At 36.9% G+C, this 10646-nt stretch overlaps 1 protein-coding gene across 1 annotated transcript in view; it reads right to left on the reverse strand.

Annotated features, from left to right (window-relative positions):
* Nucleotides 1–2267: 2267 nt before the first annotated feature.
* The window catches only part of LOC141783314 (synapse-associated protein 1-like), a 223446-nt gene continuing 215067 nt past the window's right edge, over nt 2268–10646 (reverse strand). Inside the window, exons 2-10 of the mRNA XM_074660552.1 lie at nt 9365–9669; nt 7569–7687; nt 7325–7391; nt 6325–6398; nt 6070–6209; nt 4817–4968; nt 3575–3624; nt 3301–3457; nt 2268–3054 (exon numbers count right to left, since the gene is read on the reverse strand). Coding sequence (XP_074516653.1) covers nt 2924–3054; nt 3301–3457; nt 3575–3624; nt 4817–4968; nt 6070–6209; nt 6325–6398; nt 7325–7391; nt 7569–7687; nt 9365–9584 — 1110 coding nt within the window. The 5' untranslated portion in view covers nt 9585–9669 and the 3' untranslated portion in view covers nt 2268–2923. The remainder of the gene's footprint in view (nt 3055–3300; nt 3458–3574; nt 3625–4816; nt 4969–6069; nt 6210–6324; nt 6399–7324; nt 7392–7568; nt 7688–9364; nt 9670–10646) is intronic.

Consider the following 10646-nt stretch of genomic DNA (forward strand, 5'->3'; position numbering starts at 1 on the left):
AGGAATGGAAGAGTAATTGTATAGTATGTCGAAAAAAGTCATAGTATAGTATGTCGAAAACATTTTATGAAAAAAAAATCAAAGTACAGTGTGTTGAAAAATTTCAAGAAAAAAGTCATAGTATAGCAGGGTGAAAAATTTCGCCAAAAAAAGTCATAGTATAGTTTGTATGTCAAAAGAAATCATAAAAAAGTAATGTATTGTATGTCGAAAAAAGTCATAGTATAGCATGTCGAAAAAAGTCATAGTATAGTATGTTGAAAAATTTCATGAAAAAAACGTCATAGTATCGTATGTCGAAAAATTCATGAAAAAAAGTCATGGTGTAGCATGTCGGAAAATTTCATGAAAAAAAGTCATAGTATAGTATGTTGAAAAATGTCATGAAAAAAAGTCATAGTATCGTATGTCGAAATATTTCATGAAAAAAAGTCAGAGCATAGCATGACGAAAAATTTCATGAAAAAACGTCATAATATAGAATGTTAAAAAATGTCATCAAAAGACGTAATAGTATAGTATGTCGAAAAATATTCATGAAACAAAGTCTTAGCATGTCGAAAAATTTCATGAAAAAAAGTCATGTCGAAAAATTTCATGAAAAAAAGTCAAAGCATAGCATGTCGAAAAATTTCATGAAAAAAAGTAATGTCGGAAAATTTCATGAAAAAAAGTTATAGTATAGTATGTCGAAATATTTCATGAAAAAAAGTCATAGTATAGCATGTCGAAAAATTTAATGAAAAAAGTCAAAAAGTCAAAAAAAATTTCGACATACTATACATGACTTTCTATGAAAATTTCATGAAAAAAAGTCATGTCGGAAAATTTCATGAAAAAAAGTCATAGCATAGCATGTCGTAAAATTTCATGAAAAAAAGTCATAGCATAGCATATCGTAAAATTTCATGAAAAAAGTCATAGCATAGCATGTCGGAAAATGTCATGAAAAAGTCATATTATAGTTTGTCGAAAAATTTCACCAACAAAAGTCATAGTATAGTACGTCGAAAAATTTCATGCAGAAAAGTCATAGTATATTATGTCGAAAAATTTCATCAAAAAAAGTCATAGTGAAAAATGTCATCAAAAAACGTCATAATATAGAATGTTAAAAAATGTCATCAAAAGACGTAATAGTATAGTGTGTCGAAAAATATTCATGAAACAAAGTCTTAGCATGTCGAAAAATTTCATGAAAAAAAGTCATGTCGAAAAATTTCATGAAAAAAAGTAATGTCGAAAAATTTCATGAAAAAAGTCAAAAAGTCAAAAAAAATATAGACATACTATACTACGACTTTCTATGAAAATTTCATGAAAAAAAGTCATGTCGGAAAATTTCATGAAAAAAAGTCATGGTGTAGCATGTTGAATAATTTCATCAAAAAACGTCATAGTATAGTATGTCGAAAAATTTCATGAAAAAAGCCAAAAAGTCAAAAAAAATTTCGACATACTATACTATGACTTTTTTCATGAAATCTTTCGACATGCTATACTATGACTTTCTTTGACATACTATACTATGACTTTTTTTTTTTTACTTTATTTGGTGAATTTTTTTGACATATACTATGAATTTGTTTGGTGAAATTTTTCAACATGCTATATTATGACTTCTCCTTTTTAATTTTTTGACACACTATACTATGATTTTTTTTTTTTTCAACATACTATACCATGACATTTTTCAACATACTATACTATGACTTTTTTCAACACACTATACTATGACTTTTTTTTTTAAAATTTTAACATGCTATACTATGACTTTTTTTTTTCTTTTTTCGACATACTATACTTTAATCCTATTTAGAACATGGGGTAGTTGTGCACTTCAGTCTCTTGTGGCTAAATTAAGTATGAGCAAAAAATAAAATAAATTCACCTGCCAAAACGTTTGTTTTCACCCGTTTCCACAGATGAAAAAAAATAACATAGAAAATTGATTCTGGAGAAACTTGTTTTCCACCGGTTATCACAGATTTAGGACAGACTTTGCCTGGCAAACCCTATGTCATAAACACAGGAGAGAAAACAATTTTGATCAGACTTAAAAAAATGTAACTTAAAACAATATATCTTTTTTTTTCTCACTTGCCTCTCAGGGCTTCCGTAAAGTTGCCTTTAATGTACATATACCATGTGTTTTAGCTTCATAAAAAGGCTTTGTAGCATTGTTCAAAACAATAGTTTCTGTCATTTTAAAACCTAGTTCCCCTGGGCTTTGTGTCCACTTTAAACATGATGTATATTGTCCATAATCACAGATAAATATTTATTAAAGGATGACAGGTTAAACAGAAAATGTACAGTACTTCAGTTGCAGAGAAAACAAAGTAAAGCAGACATGCACACGGGAGTTTGTGAAAGCGCGGTACAAAATGTAAAATGACAAGCAGGTGTAATGAAAGGGAAATATAGTTAAGTATAGTGTTAGAATCTTCTTTATTTACAGAAATGTAACTTTACATTTGACTTTACTGTACTATAACTATACCGAGACTTTACTGTACAACCCACCAGAAAGCAGCAGTGGAAACAGAGATACAATTTCATGTCATTTCAAACAAGCCACCTCCGTTATAAAATTCACTGTGCTTGTACTGGAGCGCCCCCTAGCGTCTTTTCCCCGCCATGACAAAGAGAGAGGGTAAGGGAAAGCGAGTAGATAAAAGTAGGAAGGAGCAATGAACTTTACTAATATGTCTGAACATACCCACTGTTTCCAGCAGAGGTGACACACTCTTGCTATTATTGGATCTACCCCTTCATCGGGTACATGAGAACATTTACAGGATAGTAATCACAGTTGGGTGGAGCAGAGAATGTGGAAGTTCATCCCCCTTGTGAATCACCCGTCACTATTCCTCCATTCTGGGCCGGATCACTTATCAGGAGACAGACACGCGGTACTTGTCTAGCTGTCGTCAGCCTGCAGCATCTTCTCAATCTCTTGATCCCATTGGTCGTCTTTGTTGTCTGCCTCAGTCACCACCTCGTACTCCTGAAGCTCCTGCTGCAGCTCCTTCTCCCAGTCTGCTGATTCATCTGAATGTAAGAGGAAGATTATGAGTGAGACAATCACTTCATCCATCCATTTATTATCTGTAACCGCTCACAGGACCAAGACAATTATTTACTCCACAATATAATACCACTCAAAACAATCACAGAATGTTGTTTTCCAACATCCAAACTATCTGAATAGGTACAGTAAAGACTTGCAGCTGTGCGATGAGAGAATTTAGGAGACAACATTTAGCTGAAGAATCAGAAAGTGTTAGAAAAGCTAACCATCGGGAGAGGGGACGCTCTCCTTCTTATCCAGCACCAGCTGCTCCATCTCTTTCCTCAGGTCCTCCTGGTTGATGCCTGTCGAGTCGAAAGCATCGCTCACAAACTCGGACACTCCGGGACTTGTCGACATCTCCTCCTCGTCTTCCTGAGTCGGCTGCGAGTCACACGGACGGGACAGAAAAAGGCAATTGACTGTGCTACTCGCTTTTAAGTTTTAGAATGATTGTTGGAAAGTACAGAAAGACACACGTCTTTATTTTAGTACTCTTACCTTCTGTATGTCGCTGATGGAAACTGGAGGAGTTTTTGGTCTAACATTGTCTATAAAAAAGAATACAGTACTGTTAGTTTTCCCACTCAATGACCTATGGATTACCTGTAAAACCACAGCCCTGTCTGAGGTTATGTGTAGCAGGAGTGCCATTCACAGCAATGACTAGTTGAATAATAATGAGGTGGATGGCAAGAACTGAAGACATGCTTCTCGTGACTTTTTACAACACACACAATCATTCCTAACATCACTTTAAGCTTGGATGGCCTCTGATCCTACACCAGGAGCTCCACCCTACAGAGCTCAGTCATACCACAACTTCAACTGGAAGTTCTTTTGCTTCCAGGTCTCCAATGACGTGTAAGAGCACAAACACTCTCCCCACAGAGAACAAAGCAGAAATCAATGAGCTGTTCCCAATGACAAATCAAAAAAGTGCAACGCTGTGTTAGTGGTGAAATAAGTTATTCACAAATCACAGACGCATACGGTGGCAAAGCAGATTACTCTCTTTCCACATCTTCTATTGTAGAACACCAGTCTTTACAAATGCGCACCCATTTTATGGGTATTTGTCCGTCATCACGACACGAGAGGGTCGAGCTAAGTACAACCAAACGCCGAATAAGACATTTTTAGGCGACCAAAATGTTACAATTAATTTCATAAACTGAAAATGCATTGTGAAAGGGTTACAGTTCTAAGACGAAAACACGGACAACTCCCAGACCGGACAACGCCATGGTAGCGACCTGTCAATCACAAGGTAGCCACGCCCTAATGCAGAGTGATTTGTAAAATGTCAATCAAAGGCACATTTACATGACTACATAAACATGTGATCAATTACTGGTATGCGTGCTATAAATAGCCACAGTTTTTCATCGACAGGTCTAACGAGTTGTGGGACAAGCAGAAGTAATTGATATAACTGTTCATGCACGTGTGCTCAGTTCAATAATGATTTGAGAGCTGTAAAACAACCATGAGCACACACGGCTTCATAACTATGATGAAAACACAATGCATACACATATTTCTGGAGTTTGAATCTACACAGAGTTTGACGCATCTTGCTGTTGAAGGTCGTAGTGGGAGTACTAGCCAATCCAAGCATAGTACAGTGAGTTGGGAGAGGCTTGTGAGGTGCATGTGTAGTTATAAAAGAAGCAAAATGCAGCTCTGGCAGTCTGGCCTGTTGGTGTGAATAAACAGGTGAAATGTGGATGAAAGTCAGACCTGTTAAGACGACGTCCTCAGGTGAAACACTGGCCGCTCTGTCCTCACCGTCCTTCTGCTGCTGCTGGGCTGCCAGCGCTGTGAGCTGAGCCGACTGCTTGACCAGAGACACCCGGTAGAAATAATTCCTCCAGAAAACCTCCTCCTTCACACTGTCAAACACAAACACATGCATTTTATAGTATCATTTTATGTTGATTCCACAGGTGAATGCAATTCAATCTAATTTTATTTATATAGCACATTTCATACGACAGGCGTAGACTCAATGTGCTTCAAATAAAAACAAAAAACAGGCAAATATAATATATGACAAAAACATTTTTTTTTTTAAAAAGTGTCATGTTAAAAGGTAACTTTGGTATTTTTCTACCTGACTCCTATTTTCCCACATTTTTGTGTTTAACTGACTAATAATGACAACAATTTCTGAAAATGGTCCAGCATTGAGGGAGAGCGCTGTAGACGGCAGCTGTTCACAGACAGCAATGTAATCCTATTGGGGCAAGCTGACATCGTCATTTACGTCCACTAAAAGTGCTTGTTTTTGCCATGACAGGCTCTCATTGTTATTATAAGTGTCTGATATTATGGAAAGAGTCTCGCTCAAGGAGAAGTCTCGTTTTGAAGACGTGCTGTTGGAAGACAACGGTGGAATAGTGGAATACATCCATGGTGGAAACGTGAATGCCAGACAGGCAGAGTTTGTTGTGTTGGAGTACAGATAGAGTAGCTTAGTGTTATCTAAAAGATTCTCAATGACATGGCTGAATATTTAGATGATTTCCACAATGTGGATGAGGTCTTTAAATTCGATGGCCGTCAGAGTATACGGATATTCAGATTTCACAACGAGACTTCTCCTGGAGCAGAACTTGGACACTGTAACAGACCAGATCAAGCGAAAGGTAAGAAAAAGGTTTTATTTCTCTGTAGGGTCCTTTCCATAATGTTGTCAGACCCTTATAATAACAATCTGAGTCTATCAATGGCAAAAAGAAGCACTTTTAGTGGACGAAAAGTTACACTGACAATGCATAATGTTACAACGTTATCCCTCAATACTGGACCAATTTAAAAAATCGTTGTCCCCATTAGTCACTTAGATACAAAAACATGAGAAACTAGGGTCCAGGGTGAAAAATACCAAAGTTACCCTTTAAAACTCTTGCAGAAATAGGCCCATAAATCAAAATCCATACTGTACACACACACACACACAACCACGTGCACAACTCTGAAAGACTACTGACTGTTTAGGAACCAGGTCAAAGCGCATGCGGTTGAGCAGCTGGTCTTCCTCCAGCATCACTGCAGCCAGAGGATACATCTGCTCCATGTCGAAGTGGAACTGAACACCGGCGGGAGGGTCTCGCAAGAAATTTCTCTTGTCCTAGAATCAGCAGCCAGAGAGCTCAGTGTAAAGGGCTAATTATATCCAGAGATAAAGAGTGATAATGTCGCAGACATGTTGACACGTTCATAAAGATTATGATGTGTTTGCTTACAGCTGACAGAGCCAGGATCTGCTGCTGGATTGTCTCCTCCTCGTTGTAGCCGACCCAGGGAGGCACTGCTGCTTCTGGACACAAACATCAGCACAAACACACACACACACCTTCAGTCGGGCTGTGACACAAAGTACATAAGACCATCAGACAGAACTAGGCTTCAGAGAGGTATTTCATCACTCACTGGTCTTATTAACATGTTTTCTGTCAATACAGTCTTGCAAGATTGCAATTTGAATTCATTTTGACTTTTACATTTTTTTTTCTTCTATTTTTCATGTGCATTATTCTCCAGTTGTTTTACTGTTTATATTGGTACTGTCTTGATTTTATCTGTTTTTAAAGTCCCTGTAAAGCACATTGAATTTCACTAACCTGTACTGTATAAAAAGTGCTATACAAATAAAGTTTGATTGACTTATTGAATTGTATTTTTTTTTTTAAACCCATTATGCTTGCAGGAAAAGGCGTTGCTTGGTGCTGTGTTTTTAAGGATCATCTGTATTGTTTGCTCGATGTCCCTTTAGAAACAGTGCTGAGCTTGAAAGGCAACATGGATGCAGGAGCTGATGCTAGCTTGGATTAACAGCGATTACGATGGATACTAATATTGACACTTTTTGGGAGGAGTTCTGAAAACTACAAATCCTCATCAAGCCAATAAAGCCGTATTAATACTCTGCTTACTATTCAGTATGTTTCTGTTGGATTTAGCTGTGGCTTCTCCCTATTGTGAAAAAGTGACTTCACGGGTTCACTTCAATGTTACTTGCTACATTAGTGACAATTTCCCACTGTTAGACTTCCTACAAATCCTCTGTAGTGTTTAGCACAACAAACCATGAAGTGCAAAGAAAGTGACTTAATTGGAAGCTAGTTTTCCCTTTAAATCAAGGGGCCTTTCACAGAATAAAAAAAAATATTTGAGAGAGATTACTTGGTAAGTAATTGATTATACATTGTAAAGATGATTCCTGTCCCTTTGTTCTGATTTTACCTGATTTTTTTGCCTTCTTCTCTTGGACGAACTTCTCTTGCTCCTTCTGAAAGTCTCCTAGGAAAGTCTGCAAATACACAAGTATAACACACACACATATCGTTACACATTCACTAGAGGAAAAGTACTTGTCATGATAATTATGTCAAACTGCTGCTCTTGACAACAAGTGAAACCTTCCACTCATTACCCCCGTCTTATACATGCTGCCAAACTTGTCAAACAGGCGACAATACCAACATGCCTTGTCTATGATGCCGTCGATTTTCCCTTCTTCCACAGTCTTCTTGATGGTCTGAGCCGTCTCCACCACTGACTCGGAGATCTTCTTGGTGGCACTGGAGGCAAAACTGAAGATGTATTCTTCAGATGGAGGAGGAAGGTCAGAAGACAGTGTGGGTGAAAACAACTTAATCATATTGTGGGTATAATACTAAAAACATTGCTACAACGACAACACAACACAAATCTATCAGCTCCTCCTGCAGTCACATATCCTCTTGTTGCACGATATGAGGTGCAATAATAACATTGAATATCGCGATAACGATATTACTTGTGATAAATAAACAGTTATTAAAGTGCACTAAGTTCTGTATGGAGGCCCTTAAAGGGACTGTTTGTAACTTCTTACACGTATAAATCAATCCGGGTCGGTGTCCCATGCGCACTCGCGTGTTGCTACGCTTTTCAGACTCAGACTCCAACACAAACTACACGGAAGCACCAAAACCGCAAAGTTATATCTAGTGAAGCCCGTCTTGCAAAAGACCGCGGTCGGGAAGCTGAAAAAGGAAAAGCAAACCCCAGGATCAACACTGATTCATGGAGAGACCTTCGTCTGGTCAGCTAACATTACTGCCAAGCAGGTGAAATATAGAGTGATATTGTGGTTTTACCTGCCCAGTGTCGCCTCACTGTTTTGAGCGATGCTTGTTCATGTCTATGTAGAGCGAGCACAAGCGCGAACAACAAGATGCTGACTTTCGTTGACTTAACGGCCACAGGTGTCGCTGTTAACAAGCATTTCTGATTCTTACAAACAGTCCCTTTAAGGGTCACGGTGAGAATTGTTTTTGAGGACTACTTTTGCGTTTCCTCGCAATATGTTTTGCGATATCTTGTAATATTTTGCATTCTCTCCCAATACTTTTCTTCTTCCATTCCTTCTGAGCAATACACTATTTCTACTTCCATATTGTGTGGTAATGTCAAAGTATTCCTCAAAAAAAATATATCTTGCCTTGACCCTTAAGGGGCTCCGTAGTTCTGTTTTCCTGCTAATTTTAATATTCTGCTAAAATACAAATTGTTGAATAAAAAAAAAATTAAGGAGATTATTTCCAAAATCCTCAAAGGGTCACGGTGAGATTTTTTGAGGGCTGTGTTTGCGTTCTCTCTTGCAATATGTTTTGCGATATCTTGTAATATTTTGCATTCTCTCGCAATACTTTTCTTCTTCCATTCCTTCTGAGTGATACACTATGTCTACTTCCATATTGCGAAGGAACGCAAAATACTGCGTGGTAACGCAAAAGTAGTTCTCTAGAAATTGTTTTTGCTGTGACCCTTAAGGGGCTCCGTAGTTCTGTCTTTTCTGCTAATTTTAGTATTCTGCTAAAATTCAACTTGTTGAATAAAAAAAAAATGTAAAAAAAATGAAGGAAATTATTTCCAAAATCCTTTAATGAAAAAATTTTACATTTTTGAATTCAAAATTTTTACTGATACTCCCTTTAAACTAACACCAAAAAAATGTTTTTTTTTAATTTGTTGTGCAAGTTGACATTGCCATGACAATAAAGTAAGGATATATTGTGCAGCCCTACTGGACAACAAACAACAAAGCTAACGGGGAAAGCTTTTAGCAAACACTACAATCTTCTGGTCCTGGTTTAATGTGTGTATGATGAGTTAACAGAAACAGAAACACTAAAAACACGACGATTAAAGCAACCAAAGCCTTGAGCCACTGAGAGGCATGTTACTAATTACCTAGCTTATCGTTTCAGTAATAATACAGAAGCAGTTGTTTCTCACCACCAAGTCCCTTCCCCAGCTCGTTCAGCTCGTTGATCTCCTGGATCTCCTCCGGTTCTCCATCCTCGTCAGCTGGCTGCTGTTTGTTTACCTCGTTCTGAGCCTCCACCACCTTCTCTTCCTGCTCCACCACCACCAGGTCCTCCTCTTCTTTCTCCTCAGACGTCTTCGTGTACGTCTGGTTCTCCAGACCCAGCCACGTCCCGAAGCCTCGGAACATTATCGGTCGAGTTTAGTTTCTAACTTCAAGATGATGAGAAGAAAAACAACAATCCGACCAGAGGAACAGAGGAGGAGGTTCTGGACTAGAAATGTGCAACCAGGAAATGAACCGACAGATTTCCTTCTTCTCTGTTTGGTTTTGTGTAGTTCAAGGTGTGTGTTTGGTGTGTTACTGTCACCTGGTGGTGAAACAGGTGGAACGATGCCTTCAGGGGGTGAACTTCGGTTGTAGATTTTGTGACTTGCTGCGTACAGTGTTTTGGTCGAATACATGAATAAAAATACACAGAAACAAATGCATTATTTTTTTTACAATATCATTACAGAATTATGCATTATAGCAAACCCCACACACTCTTTCAAAAATAAAAAATAAAAACATTTTATACTATGATGGAGTAGGTAAGGGCCACATTGAGGGAAAAAAAATCTGAGATTTCGAGAATAAAGTCATTATGAGAAAAAAAGTCGTAATTTAATAAGAATAAAGTCATACTATTTCAGGAAAAAAAGTAATATTACGAGGATAAAGTCATAACTTTACGAGAAAAAAAGTTGTAATTTAATGAGAATAAAGTCATACTATTTTCAAGACAAAAAAAGTTGTAATATTATGAGAATAAAGTCATACTATTTCAGGAAAAAAAGTAATATTACGAGGATAAAGTCATAACTTTACGAGAAAAAAAGTTGTAATTTAATAAGAATAAAGTCATACTATTTCAGGAAAAAAAGTAATATTACGAGGATAAAGTCATAACTTTACGAGAAAAAAAGTTGTAATTTAATGAGAATAAAGTCATACTATTTTCAAGACAAAAAAAGTTGTAATATTATGAGAATAAAGTCATAACTTTACGAGAAAAAAAGTCGTAATATAATGAGAATAAAGTCATAACTTTACGAGAAAAAAAGTCGTAATATAATGAGAATAAAGTCATAACTTTACGAGAAAAAAAGTCGTAATATAATGAGAATAAAGTCATACAATTTAAAAAAAAAACACTTTGTAATATTACGAGATAAAGTCATAACTTTACGAGAAAAAAGTCGTAATTTA

This window comes from Sebastes fasciatus, chromosome 2 (assembly GCF_043250625.1).
Source record: "Sebastes fasciatus isolate fSebFas1 chromosome 2, fSebFas1.pri, whole genome shotgun sequence".
NCBI classification, from domain to species: domain Eukaryota; kingdom Metazoa; phylum Chordata; class Actinopteri; order Perciformes; family Sebastidae; genus Sebastes; species Sebastes fasciatus.